Raw genomic sequence first — 16,803 nt, 5'->3', positions numbered from 1 at the left:
CTTTCATGAGAAAATGCTATTTATTTGCATAGCAAAAATAAACAAGTTGGACAAGCAGTCTATCAGTCTCACTTCTGTTGTTTTATAACGCTATATGCACTCGGATACAAGTTTTATGTGAGCAGGTGGTGCTTTAACAAATTAATACATGGAAATAAAGTTAAAACATAACTATACTTGACGATGCCTTGTTTAATTATTACATTGAACCCGTTACTGTTATAGAGCACACAATGTACTTGTACTGTAAGATACAATGCACAAAAGAAAAATAGTGTATTGCTATAATTATTTACTCAACAACCAAAGATGCATGGTAAAATATTAGGGGTGAATTTCAGGCAACGTTACAGCATTTGTGAAAGACTTAGATAAATATAAAGGATTTGCCTGGCTTACCCAGATTATTTCGATTAATGGCTAGAAAGACTTCTAAGAACCACATGGAACTAGTTACATAATATTTAAGTTTGACCCCAATAGCATCAATGAGATGATTTAGGTTATGAAACATCTATTGTCACACTGGAACAATTACTGGATGCATATTGCTGACTTCATATGGGCAATATTAAACAAAATCCCTCACTTTTAACCACATCACATTGTAGAAACTTCCTCTTTGAAAGTGTGCCAGTATCAGATTGTATCTTGGCTTAAAAATGATAATAATATTTCCATTCTTTTCCACCCCCCTCAGATAGACATGAACACAATGGCTTCTTTTGTGCAGCATTGTTAGAAGCACACAACCATCAGTGAAAAACATCTCAATAGTCATGAAATTGTATGATATTTCAATTCTTCTCCTTTTTTTTCTCAGCTACAAATGAATACAATTTTTCTTATGTGGGTGTGTAGTATAGGAACTCTAAGAAATCTCCATGCATCCAAGCATGCCTGACACATCTTATTCTCATCTCTTACACATGATCCCATTGAATTCCCACCTGTGCTCAAAAAGTAAGGGTTCCAAAAGAGGAACACAGGGATGCCATATAAGAACCATTTTGAGTTCCTCAAAGAACCTTTCGGTGAAAAGTTCTTAAAAGAAACATTTTAATAATGCATAAAGGTTCTTCATGGAACCATATGGCGCCTTGATTTTTAAGAGTGTGATCCACATACATGAGCACCTATCAATTTCATGCAGCCTGTATATTTTTGTTTTATCAATGCTCTCAGTTTTCCACGACTCCCAGAAGCATTTGATAGGAAGTGTTTGCCTGTTCAGTGTTTAAATATTTATTCCATATATGGTCATTTGTGTATGTTGGCCTTACGCGTTTGTTTGCGGCCAACAGTATCATGGTCTTGTGGGATACAGAGGCCAGGATCGGAATGTTCCTGTAGCCTAATTGTTATGTCATTAAAAACAAGTTAATTTTCTGTAGCTCCTGCCATTTCTTTTGGCTTGCTGGAACACTCTTGAACTCCCATAAGTCAGGGTTATTAATAATAAGGTGCGATGGTAATGTAAATCAGAGTTTTACTGCATAAATGTGCTAATAAACATCAATTTATTAGCCTATATCTCCAATATACTTAAAAATCACTAATTGAATATGAATTCAACGTATCTATATGGGGCTCACTGTCCACAGTTAGCATCGTTAGCCTAGATTTATTGCAACCATCGGTCTCTATGATCAACTTAGCTCGCACTTCTTTTGAGAAATGCAGCCCAGGTCCATAATCCAGCCCTGGATGCAGTTATGTTCAGTTGTATGAATGTGTGTAGTCAGTGGAAGTTTATAAGAACTGCAGCAGTGGGAATATCGAGCAGAAAGGGTATCTCTCATAATTTATATAAATAAAAACTATACAATAATAACAATAGAGCTTGTCAAACTAGAAGGATATTATTGAAACAATAAAGCAAAATTGCATTAAAGAAATTGCATTAACCTGTATACTGTCAGTGTCCTGGGACCAGGAAACTTATCCCTATCCCTTTCCCTATCACATATTTTAGTAATTCTCATAAATGAGGTATTATTCGAAAGCTAAAGCTTAAAACTGCACTATGTAATTTTTCCGTCTGCAAGAGGGCGCCTATCCAAAACAAAGGCATAGTTTGATGACGCCATGTTTGAGCTGAGAATCTTGGGACATGTGGTCTTCACCTCACAGCCGGTGGAAAAGAATCGGGATAGGACACGGGCAGAAATCATGTTCATGGATGCAGGTTAGCCTAACCCTAACCCTAACCCTAACCCTAACCCTTAGCTGAGCAAGGCCACTGGAGCTATTGTTGCCGAACACACGGCTCGCGAACAACGGGACTTTTATTATGACGGAACAAAGTCTTCCGGTCATGAGAATGAGGTAACGCAGCTCTGTTTTCATATTACATACATTGAAGTGTGTTTAAAATGATGTTATGATGTTACTCTGTGTGTTCGCTCAGCCACTGCTGTGACACCTGTTCACACTGTTAAGAGTAAAGCGTTGAAACCGAGGGTAACGCAGATATAACGTAATTAACAGGCGACTCCCTCAGGCGTCCTGGTTCCTTGGTTAAAATAGCAATTTTCTCACAATTTATAATAGTTCGAAACATTTGGGATATTGTAAGAACTCAGCTGAACAAACTATAACACTGGCCTAGTGGTTTTTGGATATTTTACTGCAAAAAAATAAATGCTAAAATTCATCCTGCATTTTTTTTTTACACTGAACACTGCTATATACCATGCATAGAAACTGTAATTAAAAAGCTTTTTGCAGACTCAATTTTTGTTATATCAATTTCAAATTTGGAACCGAACTTGATATTTTGATATGACAAGGCTTTGATTTTCTAGCTAATACAAATTAGCGAGTTCAAATCATTCTGTAAAATATTTTCTATAAAATAAACTGAAAATAAAAAGAGACCCTCCTTAGGTCTGCATTGCAAAGCATTCACGAATCACAACCACATATAATAAGTTCAGATGCTCAAAAAGGAAGATGACAGGTGAGGATGCAAATAAGCGGAGAATGATTTGCAACTAGCACCATTTATGTTTTAATTAGCTTTGGACATAATGCAATCTTTCATATCTTTAATGCTACAAAGAAAGACTGGATTACAAATGCTTGTTCCTATCCTGAGAATAAACAATCACAGACTCTCTCAAAACTAGAAGATAAAATTAGCTTTATATATTTCGTTAAGGAACACACAGAAACCCCAGCGTCACAAGAAGGTGATAAACATAATACAAAATCTAATAAAGATATATATTAGATATGTACTGTAAATGAGAAAGCTACAGATACATCTCTGTCTACTGCTAGGCAGACAAGACCGTACCAAGGCACTTCTGAACACCAAATACAAACATTTTTCACGTGTTACAGAGATCCGGAGAGTAGAACTCTGACCTCATCTAATGTAGACACAATAGATATGTTTGTATGAAAAAATAAAATTTGAATTTACAGGTAAGCTTTTAAAGAAAGAAGATATTTTAGAGAATGGTTAGTGTTTTGTGGGCCTGAGACTATAATATAGCACTATACTGGGGCTTTTTAATTTTGGTCTTCCATTTGCATCTTTTAAAATAAAGTGCTTTAGATGAGAGAAACTATACATTTAATACAGCATTTTTCTCATTATGATTGTGTTGAGGGGATACGGGAACACTGATGCATAAGATTCCATGACTAATGTTCTAAACAGAAAAACAGACACGTCGAAGCAAATATTTAAGGCAATAGTTTTGGCCAAACATTGAACTCTCTTTGATTTATACAAACACAGTATGCTGAATGAATAAGTTACAAATTAAACTACCATTTAAACTATACTGTATATAATATTATATTTTGTATATTCTCTAGTTAGTTCATATAGCAAAATCTGCAACAGTGAATCTGGTAAAACATAAATGTTAAGAACACTTAGCATCTGAAGGCACAAGACAATATTAGAGTCAGAGATAGTAGCACAGAACGTGGTACATCCCAACACATTCTAAACATGTAACAATCAGATTTTTCAAATATATATTAAAATATCACACAGATGTTAAAGGAAAATGTACAAATAGGTCTAAATAAAGGCTGATAATACATGCGTATACAAGACAACAGCATATACAAACAAAGATGAAAGCGTTGGGTGAATGGATCGCTGAAGAAGCTACTTGATCTGGTCCAATGCTCTCAGAAGGTCACTGCCCTGAAGCAGATGCAAGTTTCCCTGTAGAGGCACGTTTACCTCGCAGTCATATCGTGTCAGCTCTGGCAGGCCGAACGAGTCAAAGGATGGGCCCAACAGTTGACTTATCATGCCTGTCAAAAATAAAAGAGACCTGTAACTCAAATGTCACATGGGACGCATACACTGCATGGCTCAAGTGACCCAATTCAAATTTTTTCCTCCCATGTGGCACAGATTGGATATGACCCACGAACGCGTAAGCAGGAAAAAAGTGCATGAATTCTCAGATCGGTTTCAGGCATGATTCACATGTGAATATAAATCTGATATGATCAGTGATGTGATATGTGCCTTTGCACCTGCCGCGTAAGCGGACGGAATGGTCAATGAGAGTCGTACGTCACTGAAGAGCGTGACTTTTTGAAACATTTGGCGGTACAGATATATTTATAACAAACTGAAAATCTCTAGTTGATTAGCAGAGTATTCATTTAGTTTGTTTGTGTTAAATAAGAGGCGATCTGGAGCAGAAATAGTGCTCATAGTCGCTGGACACGTGCTTCAGTCCCGTTGTGGAGACTCTCTATTTGTTCCAGTAAAATGCACACAAACAAGTCCCTGCTCTTGATATCCATTCACTGATGAACACATTTGGTTTTAATGAGGAAAAAAAAACATATTCGATTGCAGATTCAAACCCAGAACCTCTGACATGCTTAAAGGAGCTGGATGTAAGAAATGTATTTCAATTAATCATAAAATTACCCTGATATGTCACTAGACATTAAGAAATCATGTTAATTTCAAAAACTTATATCAATGGCAACAGTAGTCCAGCCAGGATATTGTCATTTAAAAGTTGTTGTTGCAGCCCTCAACTGATGTTGGCGTGTTGTGTTTTGGCCTGAAGCTCCACCCTTCACCGATCTACCAATCACAAAGTCAGTAAATAGTGTGTCGTCAACTGGGTTGCCAGATCTGCTCTAGTGACCACAGCTGCAGGTACAAACGTTCCTGCTGGATCCTGCAGCCAATCTGGCAACCTCGAGTCAGGGGGAGGGGGAGAGGGGATACACTGCTCTACAGTAATTTGAAAGTGATTGCAGTACCAGTTTTGGCTACAATCTTACATACTCTTCCTTTAACTAAAGTTCTACCACCAGACCATTAGTGCACACTATCTTTTAAAGAGGATCTTTGTATACAAGCAATTGAAGAATTTTTGCTATATAATGATTTTGAGATACGGATGAAACATTAAAAGCCCACTGAAGTGCTTTGAAACGCGCCGCATTATTCAATGTGTTGATGTAATTTCCGCTTAAATGGCTCCAGATGTTCGCAGCTTCTCCCCTTTTTTAAAACAGCCAATATCGTTTCGTTAATATACAGTTTGACTACAGCCTTTCTGTTTGGTAAAGCCAGATTAGCCAGTTTCTTCTAACTATTTATCATCATAATCTCCTCCATATCGCTTTGAAATGGAGCATTCTGTGCAGAATTCAAATGGGTCGATATGTTTGTTGTCTGCGTGGACTGGCGCATATGATCCGTGCTGCGCTCTCATGTCTGTAGTCTAAATTTAGACCAGAGCCGTTGGTGTGTGTGCACCGCTGCGGTACGTGAAACTAACATGAAAACAGACTCCATTCGCCTCAAATGAAAGCATGTTTACACTGAATCGTTTCCTAACACATATATAGTGTGCTGTGTCCCCTTCACCATCTAGAAATTAGTAAATGTGTGACCAACGGACCGATTTAAGCCACAGCTTCAGCGGTGTAGGAGGCTTTAGAGTCTAGAGAGCATTTTGATTGGACAGAAGATTTGATGGTGAAGTCTGTGATGATGTCATCAAAATCTGTAATTCATTTTAACGGAAGTGAGAGAATGTATGTTTTGAATGCTTATATCTCCTAAATGCAAATTTTGTCATTGTTTTGGAACATACCAGTTTATTCAGAACTTTGAGTCTAACACAGTCATACTTAAAGCTAAAAAAAAAAAAACTTACATTTTGATTTCAGTGGGCCTTTAACATTAAAATGTTTCTATGAATTCCACATCAGTAAATTAAACTAAGGCCCTGTCCACACGAACACGGTATTTTCAAAACCGCAGCTTTTTCTACGCGGTTTAGCTCAACATGCAAACGCAGTATCTGGTTACTGAAACCTGACTTTTTTGAGAACTCCTGCCAGGGTGAAGATTTTTTGAAACTACGGTTACAGAGTTGACGTATAGATGGTGAATCCAGAGAATTTGGCTTGTTAAGTCGAAGTGTGCGCCATTCTCTTCTTTGTTTGATGTCAGATTTTGCACTTTATCTCTTTTGATTACATGAGTCGAGTGTCTATGCCGTGGACGTTTAGCTTTTAATAACTCTGCTAACAGCCCTTATCAGATGTATAGCCTACAGATACATGCACAGTTATCTCATTGTATTGCAGAACAAAGGCGGAGAATGCAGTAATACAAAATAGTAAGGCAAGTGTGTGAAGCTATTACAGTCCACTTGTACCCTGCACCATACAGTTACCTGTCACTGAGTCCAAAGTAAAGGAACTTGTATAAGGGTTTCACTGAGCCCATGGCATCCCTCAGTGCATCGGTGCCGTGGATGGGACCCATGTGGAAAGCCAATCATAGCGTGGTTTTGCGTTTTCATGTGGACAGATTTTTTTTAAAACGTGCTTGTGTGGATGCGATTGTTTTTTAAAGTGAAGGAGGAAAAACTCTGGTAATAAAAATACTGTATACATGTGGACTATTATTAATCAAAGTGAGGAGATGAGGTGGTGGAGGGATGCTAAAATAAAAATGGTCAATGGAAGAAGGTAAATCTCTTGTATACAGTATATGCCTCTTATCGTTGATTAGACTGATTAGCTTAATGTGCTCCACTCGTGTTTAATTAGGTTTAATTATCTGAAACGTGCTCCACTTGTTTAAATAGGTTATGTTATTTGATGGGCTCCACTTGTTTAATTAGGTTTAATTATCTGAATGTGCTCCTCCTGAAATTTGTTAATAAAACATCACTTTCAGCCGAAAGCAGTTATCATTTAACCATTTTCACCCAGTGTCACGTTGTTTAAATAACAAATGCACAGAAAAGGACTGCACTAGCAATGCAGTATTTTTGTGTTATTTAAAGAGCGAGTTTGTAATATGCACCTATATAGGTGGGTGTACACACTGCTTATTACACACTTATTAGCAGCAGCACACAAACATGTTTAAATATATAAAATAAAAGGATTCCTCTCTGGAGAAGGGTTCAGTCTTTCCATGTAAATTCACCATGTAAATAGCAAATCCGCCATGGTGTAAGCACAACTGGCTTTTAAAGGAAAGGGAGATGAGACTCTGATTGGTTTATTGCACGTTATGCCCAAAACACACCCATGACTCATTAAGAGACGAGGTACAACACTTTTAGACCATGCACCTGGCACACTGACAGTTTTTCCCGTCGTTAAACTAGCAAAAGCGGATTCGGACACGTCTTCAGTGCACCTGTGCTTCAGACCATGACCTCAAATCATTAAAATAGTGCCCAGTGTACTACTGAAATTGATTTCTTGATCCTAATGTTAGTTTTTGTTAGTTTCACCAAGTGTACTGTAAATGTAGACCTGCAGTATAAATGCAGCCATAGATAAAGAAGACCCAAACAGTCCGATTTGAGTCTGTTCTTCACAAAAATATATTGTATGACTTCAGAAATGTTTAATATATACACTACTGTTTAAAAGTTTTATTTTATTTTTATTTTAGAAATCAGCATATTAGAGTTATTTCTGAAATATCATGTGACTAGCATGCGATCAGCTTTGCCATTACAGCAATAAAGTAAAATAAATATAATAAAATGGAAAAAAAGTTATTTTTAATTGTAATAATATTTCACAATATTACTGTTTTTCTGTATTTTTCACCCAAAAAAACATTTTTAGAGCATAACAGACTTCTTTCACATTTAAAAAAAAAAAAACTATTGACGTAAACTATTGGCATGAACATTCTCCTAAACATCTCCTTTTGTGTTCCATAGAGAAAACAAAGTCATATGGTTTGAAATGATATAACGGTGAGTAAATAATAAAATGACTTAATAATTATTTGATTTAAATGATCCCTTTAATAATGCCAATATATGACTCCAAATAGTAGCAATATTTGTGAATATTGAAGTGTTGGTAATATTTTGGTTTGTGCTGTAAGGACTAGTGACTGACCTGAGTGTTTGTGTGAAGGCATCATATGGTATTGTCTGTTACTGGGAGAGCAAAATGACTGTTGTTTGAGATCCTCTGAGGTCCCTTTGAGAGATTGACTGCAGCCGTGACAAGCAACCAATCCACTTTGCATGCATGGGAATTTATCTGAGAAAAAGGGACAAAGGAGTGTGTAAATTTGAGCATAGAATAATTAGAAAACAACTAAAAGTTGTTAAGAGTTGATGTACCTGTGAGCACGCTCGTGCTGAGAGACTTTCTGACAGAGAATGCACAGCTGTCAACGCTCATTGTCTTCATCCTTTTTCGCAGTACATCTGCAGACTTGTGAGGAGCTACCACCTGCTGAACACATGTTCATTTGATATTCTGTCTTTAGTGTCACTATATAAATGCACTCATTTACTTTAGTCTACAGTGAGATCTGAGAGCCTACCTTTGGAATATCGGAGAAAGAGCACGACGAACTGAACTCTGACGGCCGCTTCCGTTTAAAGTTGTTGAGGAGAACGATCTGCCCCACACTCATACCTTTCTGTACAGGGGCAAAGCTCTCAAAGAACCTGGAAATAGCAAGAAAAAAATAAAAAATTACATAATGACTCTGTTATAGTACAATTACATTGGGGTAAAAAAAATAGTTTTACTTGGCAAAGATTAAATCAAAGACTTTAGATACAAAAGACAGCACAATCATATTACTATGAATGACAAATTCTGCTTTGTAATGACAATAAGTTACATTTGAAAATAAATTCAAATAGAAAAGTTATTTTACTTGTAATATATTGTAATATTATAAATTGTAATATTATACAAAAGCCATTTCACAGGGTTTTTTTTTTTAATCAAATAAATGCAGCCTTCTTGAGCAAAATAAACTTTCAAAAAACGTTTTAACATTAGTGTATATACAGGGCAGCAATGCATTGATATTCCTTAAAACAATCTGATTAGGTGTTTGTTCAAAATCAGGGGTTTTCAAACTAGAGTCCCGCACTCCAAGTGCCCTCAGATTAGAAAGTAATAATTAAAATAATTCCTCTTCATCAAAATTATATATATATATATATATATATATATATATATATATATATATATATATATATATATATATATATAATAGATTTTATTTATAACGCGCTTTTCATTCCGAAGAATCTCAAAGTGCTACAAGGGAAAATAACAAAAATAAATAAAGAGTAAAAATATAGAATAATAAAAACAATCAACACATAAAAGCCTTTCTGAACAGAAAAGAACAGAATATATATATTCTCTGATACAAATACACTCAAAATGTTACCTGCATAAAAGGTTACTTGAAACTTAAACACAATTCTTTTGCTTCCTAGCAAAGGCTGTGAATTTCCTCCTGGAAGTTCTAATCTAGTTAATCATTGATGTCTAGTTCATGTTTTGCCAAATAAAATACATGTGTAAAGGAAATGATAAACTCTATGCACCTTTGTTGTGGCAGTGCAGAAGAAAAACTGCATGTTTGTCCTGGATCTGCAGTGTTTCCATCATCCATGCATCCAATACCTGAACGTTCATATTGTGATGGTGGGTCAGGGGGCCACTGAAGACTCGGTCTACCCTCCTCTGAAGGGAGAGGGACGTTTGGTGCGGTTTGGAAAGGCTGCACATGAGCAGTGTCAGGAGGGAATGGACTCAGAGGCTGGAAGAGGTCAGCTACACTGCTGAAGCTGGGCTGGAGGGCTGTGCTCAGGCCTGGACTTGTGTCGGGAACCGGCTCCTCCAGACAAATAGGGTGCAGCTGGAAGTCCTCACCGTCCATTGGGATATAAGGAGCAAGAGTCTCCAGGTCCAGATCACTCAAGTCCAACTGCACACAGTTAGATATCACGTCAACAAAATATTCCTTTACAAAAAAAGATGAAAAACTTTGAACAACTTTGTTCAAACAATAGTATGCCAGGAATTGGGATGAAAGAGCTGATATATCATCATATTTTTGTACACTACTGTTGTCTTAACTTTCAAAAATACAGTAAATGGTAATATTTGTAATGGGTTGTGTAGATGCCAAGATGAAGGAGAGTACAAGACTTCCAAACACAAACAATCTTTATTTACAAAACTGGATTTCCAAGAAACATCTAACACTTTACCTAAACGTAAAGACCCTCAAGTAATATCTATGGTGATAACATCAAGACCAGACAACAACAGAGTCAACACTAGGAACTTAAATACAAACACCATGAAAGACTACCGAGGGGGAACAGGTGACACAGATGACAAGACACAGCTGACAATACTTAACATACGAGGGGACTGACTGTCGTGGGAAAACTAGAACAAAGGAACATGTGACAAAACTAAAACCAGGAAGTTCAAGGGGAAAACATAGACGAAGACCAGACATGTGACAATATTAGCTGTGTCTCATTTCAGAAGGCTGCGTCCTCCGGAGGTCGCATTCGAAGGGTGCATACGTCATAAGGCCGTCTCATTTCAAAAAAGTGAGTAGGACTCTCCAAATGCGACCTTCGAATGCGTCCTTCCTTCACAGGAATTCGGAGTGTGCATGAGGTGTATCCTTCACGGCTGGAGATAACCCACAATTCTTTGCGTATCCGTTAACAGCCGTCATTTTTTTTTTTATATTATAAGAAAAAACGGCACCACCGCCAGATATACATGCGAGCGTAGGTGTGGTGTTTCAAAATAAGTAGTTCAAGCTTTTTTGTTTTGTTTTTTTTAACCTCTATTACCTCAAACAGATAGTTGTGGTAAACAGGATTACAACTGTTCAGTGCATTTTAAACGTTTAGAACAGTTACATTGTTGTCAAGACAAGAAACATTTCATAGTCATTTTCAAGTTATAAATCATTTTCATTCATATAACTGGCGTGAGAGCGCAACAAGGCTGAACTTGTTGGCATAGCAACGTGATACTTCCTGCCTGTGTGTCCTACGAAGGACGTCTCGTTTAATTCTGGTTGAGGACACTTCGTATACTGCATCCTACACAGGACGTGTCCTCCGGAGGACGCAGCCTTCGAAATTTAACGAAATGAGACACAGCTATTGTCAAATATTATTATAATTTAAAATAACAATTTTCTATTTTATTATATTTTAAAATGTATTTTTATATTTTATGTAATTTATTCCTGTAATGGCAAAGATATTTTTTGATGCCATAAGTCTTCAGTGTTACATATCCTTCAAAAATCATTTTAATATGCTCAAGAAATATTTTATATTATTATATATTTTAAAAACTGTTGTGTTGCTTAATATTTTGGTGGAAATTGTAAAACATTTTTTTCAGGATCTATGATGAATAGAAAGTATTTAGATTTTTTTTTGTACCATTGTAAAATTCTTTACTGTCACTTTTGATCTATTTAATGCGTCCTTTCTAAATAAAACTATGAATGTGTCTCTTAAAATAAATATGTAGTAAGTAGTGTATATGTAATTTATCAGCCATCTCCACCATTTCACAAGTTCACACTTACACATAATCAGTTCACAAGTTCACACTTAGTAATAAGTCGGATATAGTAAAGTAGAATGCGTATACAGCGTGCTGTCTGAGGGGAGGGCTCCGAGCTTGGTATTTTGGCCCAAACCCAGAGTACTCCCCCCGTGTCTCTGGTTAGGACTGTAACCAGGATGAGTTTGAGGAAACAGGGTGGTGGAGGGATGCTGAAAAGTGTTGAGGAACATAGCTGAATTGACTGCGTATATTTATATAAGCCTCCACTCGTGCTGATTTGTTGATTACTGATTGGAAAGATAATCTGAACGTGTTCCTCCCAAACTTTGTTAATAAAACATTATGTACATGTAATATTACTGCGCATCTCGCATCTGCTAAGTCATTGAAGTGAATGAACAGAAGAACTTGAATTTACAACCGAATCAGACTACACAACTCAAAATGTTAAAGGTCTGTTACAGTTTTTTGGGCGTTTTCATTCATTAAAAATATTTGTTATTATATTCCATTTTAATCAAATAGAGTAAAATGACCTAAATTTATAAATATGATATGACAAAATACTGACTACATTTAAAGAACATTTTCATCAAAAGACAAAGACTATGACTAAAACTGTGTAGACAGAGAGAACACTCCGGTACTATTATGGATGAAATGCCTCACTCACCTGGGAGTCTGTGGGATTTGTTGCTACAGATTCAGGGGCGAATAGCTTCTCTGTCAGCTCCACCTTCAGATCACACTCTCCACTACCACAGTAATCTTCTGGACTGCTAGGCTACAGACAAACACATTGATTAAATATAGAAATGGCCATGATGCCTGTTTTCGATATGATATGATATGTTCATGGTGTCACAGATGGGGATGGGACATACTGTAGAACTGCTGCAGCCACTCAAGCAGGGTGTGGTACAGGGCGTGCAATTTCCCGCAGTAGGTGCCTGGGGTGCGGTGAAGGTGGAGGGAATGCCGGACAGATTTCTATCAGGACTGCCATCAGGTGGTGTGTCCACAGCCCATGACGGTCTCACCACAGGAAGCTTGGTGGACTTAGAGAAGTAAGTCGGTTCTTCAAACTCTGCTCTTTCTGCAAATACATTGCACATGACAAGTCAAATTATGCCTCTTAAATCACAGTTCAACATAAAAATAACTGAAATGAGATGCAATATCATAGAACTACTACATTAAGAGTCCAGGAAAATCAACTAACAGACACACCTTAAACAACAAAATATACAAAAGATTAGTGCTCACTATGACCAGGCTCATTTTCAGAGTGAGAGTTACATGAGAATAAATGGTTACATAAATAATTAGGATGTTAAAAACAACCTCAGCCATCACCAAAAGCAATTAGAACTGTTGAAAGGGTCATTTTCCATTCCATGCAGTGGTTTTACTTGTAAAGACATGCCTTGAGATGAAAAGTGAAATTAGTATATACCCATTATAGCCCTGTGGTGAGGGTAATGAAACACACAAACACTGCCTACTGTCATTGGTAAAGCTTCAAAAACACAGGAGATGTTGAAATAACATTTATTTTATTATAAAAAACGAACAAACAAAACCTGTATTTTAATAATACAAAATTGTTTATGCTAAAGCCAACCCTAAGGCATAAGATGCTGTAGAGCAGAACGTTTCAGCTTCCTTTTATTTTTGTCAAATATTGCGTACCCTGGAGCAAAGCCAAGCTACAGTTGCACTAGTCTACAGTACAACAACGTCTGCCGCAACTTATGGCCTGGGCAGTGTATGTGTGTGATTGTGAGGTAGAGTAAGGGGAGCCAAGGGAAGGAGTAAGAGTTCATGCATGCAGGATGGGAGTAGATTTGTAATCAGGGGTTGAGGATGTGAAGAGGGTGAAGGTATTGTAGGGGGAATGGTTGAAGTAGTGCCGGGTGGCGCTCTGACCAAAGTCCAGGGCAATGATGGCGTCTCCTGGCATGGGTGCTAACTGAGCTAACTCCTCAGGCTCCTCCTTGAGCTTAGTGAAACGAATGGCCTGAGCTTCTGAAACGGACGAAGCTCCACCCTGACTGAACAGTTCTCCCATGCTACACATGTGATAGGGCTTGAAAAGAGCCTCCGTCTGATCCAAGGAGAAGACGAGGGACTGCTCCTCAACAGAACTGAAATACAACAACAGTGTGAGAACAATATCATAAGTAGCAGTATCATCATTTAGTATCATCGTTTAATACAGTACCTCAGGACGTAATTGATGCAGATGATGCACTGTGGTTGGGAGTTGCGACTATTGTAGATGACGGTTGCCTGGCTCTCCACCCAAACGTAGCCCCCCTGCTTGGCTAGCATTCTGTACTGGCCACTCACAACTTGGCCCTTATTACAAACTGATGAAGAAAACAAAACAAAATGGAATGGCTTAAATTATTAAATGTAACTAATAATAAATGGATACCAAGTGTCCAAGTAATAGATTTGAAAGAATGAATGAATGAATGAGGCATTTATATAGCGCTTTCATATGTACTACTGTAGACCCAAAGTGCTTTACACTCATGACAGGGGTCTCTCCTCAACCACCACCAGTGTGCAGCATCCACTTGGATGATGCGACGGCAGCCACAGTACAACGGCGCCAGTGAGCTCACCGCACACCAGCGATAGGTGGAGAGGAGAGAGGGTGATAGAGCCAATTCAGTGGATGGGGATTATTAGGAGGCCATGATTGGTAAGGGCCAATCGAGGGAATTTGGCCAGGACAACGGGGTTACACACCTACTCTTTTACGAGAAGTGCCATGGGATTTTTAATGGCCACAGAGAGTTAGGACCTCGGTTTGACGTCTCATCCGAAGGATGGTGCTCTTTGACAGTATAGTGTCCCCATCACTATACTGGGGCGTTAGGACCTACACAGACCAGAGGGTGAGAGCCCCCTGCTGGTCTCACTAACACCTCTACCAGCAGCTACCTGTTTTTTCCCAGTTGGTCTCCCATCCAGGTACTGACCAGGCTCAGGCCTGCTTAGCTTCAGTGGAAAACCAGTCTTGGGCTACAGGGTGATATGGCTGCTGGATTTCATAAACGTACATAATATAAATTACGCAGAGTTAATATAATTATAATTGAGATATAAGATATAATTGAATATGGAATCACATAACTATTTCCAGCCGATCACATCACATCACGTTTTGGTAAATCATAATTATGAGATTATAAAGTCATAATTATTAGAGAAAAAATCAAAATTATGGGATGACATTTACATTTAATCATTTAGCAGACGCTTTTATCCAAAGCGACTTACAAAAAAGGGGAGAGTAATAGAAGCAACGAAACAGACAAGGCCAACAACCTGTAAGAGCTGTAAGAAATCTCAATGAATTAGCACAGTACACAATTTTTTTTTTTTTTTGACATCTACAACAAAAACTCACGTACGCAAAATACCGAACACTGGATTTTGATAGCTATGATAATGAAGCCATAAATATGATTTTTATGCCATAAATATAATATTTTTATGTTACAATTTCAACTTTTTTATCTTGTAATTAATAATAAATGGAGTGTAGTCTAGCAACTCTCAATAGACTTCTGAGCTAAAAAAAAGAAACTCTGGTCAGGCTAATCACATTGTGTATTATAGAGTCGGTGGGCGGGCTTAACATAATGACGAGTTGTGTGCTACTTGTAAACAAAGAAGCTGCTTATCGGCTTATATAGAATCCTCGTAAGTGCCTGCGCAGATCGGTCGAATGAGGCATCTGTGTACACATATCTATGACCGCGCCATTGTTGACCTTCTCAAACATCAATGTATTGTCAGGAGCACTGTGTTTAATATGGATTCGTATGTCTATGTGTTTTTTACTTTTATAGTGACTATCATAAAAATAAAAAAAACATTGACATGCATTATACGGCAACGGTTGGAGTTAAAAATCTTCATTTGTGTTCTACTGAAGAAACAAACACACCTACAGCTTGGATGCCCTGGGGGTAAGCAGATAAACATCAAAGTTTCAATTTTGGGTGAACTATCCCTTTAACACATTAACAAAGGTTAATGAATGCTGTAAAAATATATTGTTCATTGTTAGTTCATGTTAACAAAGAATAGTCTTAAAATGTAACACCATGTACAGTAAGTGGCTTAAACCCAATACTGCCTTTGAATATGGTTCATTACTGCAGAGCCCGTTAGTGTAGTCATTTTTCAAATCAAAAGATCTTACTATTAGGTAATATTCCAGGTACGTATCACTGGAAGAGGAAAGTGAAGAACAACAGAGCACTGATCTGGATTAAAGTCATCAGAGGAACCAGAACAGAGGTGCTGCACACTTCAAAGGCTTGTTAGCCACTAATGCACAAGCTAATCAGGTGGGCCATCCTGAAGGAGCAAATCTGAGAGCTTTTGGGTTGTTATAGATGAAGTCAAAGGACATGTAATGGGATTCAGGCCATCTACTCTGCCTCAATGCCTCACGTGGCAACAACAATTAAATCAGTGTCCTCTAAATGTACAAAAAAAAAAAAAATCATAAATCACATTCAAAACTAATTCTGACAGGAGACTTTGTATAGAGAGGGTTTGCCTTGTGGTTTAGGATAAAACTTGAAGCTGTCCATTATTGTATGTGAGAGGAATTGCACCTATACAATACAAAAATGTTATGCACTGCTTATGTCTGAAGTAATGCATAACACATTTAAATTAATGTAAATCAATCAATAGGTAATCAATAAAAAATAGCTATGGTTTGCATAGTAAAATAATAAATTAGAGATTAAAAAGATTTTATAAAAAGTCCAAATTATGGGATAAAGCCATAAATATGACATATTAAGGTTATTAATTTTTACATTTATTTTAGGATTTAAACTTTGTATCTTGTAATTAGTACATAGTTATGACATTTTATCTCATAATTTCAACTTT

General features: G+C 37.3%; 1 protein-coding gene across 2 annotated transcripts in view; it reads right to left on the bottom strand.

Annotated features, from left to right (window-relative positions):
- Positions 1–3,033: 3,033 nt before the first annotated feature.
- Positions 3,034–16,803, bottom strand: part of epas1a (endothelial PAS domain protein 1a) — a 31,525-nt gene continuing 17,755 nt past the window's right edge. Inside the window, exons 8-16 of one of the 2 annotated variants that reach the window (XM_067430384.1) lie at positions 14,096–14,243; positions 13,801–14,018; positions 12,756–12,967; positions 12,545–12,655; positions 9,861–10,243; positions 8,831–8,957; positions 8,625–8,739; positions 8,395–8,541; positions 3,034–4,284 (exon numbers count right to left, since the gene is read on the bottom strand). In XM_067430384.1, coding sequence (XP_067286485.1) covers positions 4,133–4,284; positions 8,395–8,541; positions 8,625–8,739; positions 8,831–8,957; positions 9,861–10,243; positions 12,545–12,655; positions 12,756–12,967; positions 13,801–14,018; positions 14,096–14,243 — 1,613 coding nt within the window. In that variant the 3' untranslated portion in view covers positions 3,034–4,132. The remainder of the gene's footprint in view (positions 4,285–8,394; positions 8,542–8,624; positions 8,740–8,830; positions 8,958–9,860; positions 10,244–12,544; positions 12,656–12,755; positions 12,968–13,800; positions 14,019–14,095; positions 14,244–16,803) is intronic. The other variant, XM_067430385.1, reaches the window with a different exon arrangement.

The sequence above is a fragment of the Pseudorasbora parva genome, chromosome 21, assembly GCF_024679245.1.
Source record: "Pseudorasbora parva isolate DD20220531a chromosome 21, ASM2467924v1, whole genome shotgun sequence".
In the NCBI taxonomy this organism is placed as follows: Eukaryota; Metazoa; Chordata; class Actinopteri; order Cypriniformes; family Gobionidae; genus Pseudorasbora; species Pseudorasbora parva.
The sequence above is the reverse complement of the archived record's forward strand: the minus strand, read 5'-3'. Positions and strand labels throughout refer to the sequence as shown.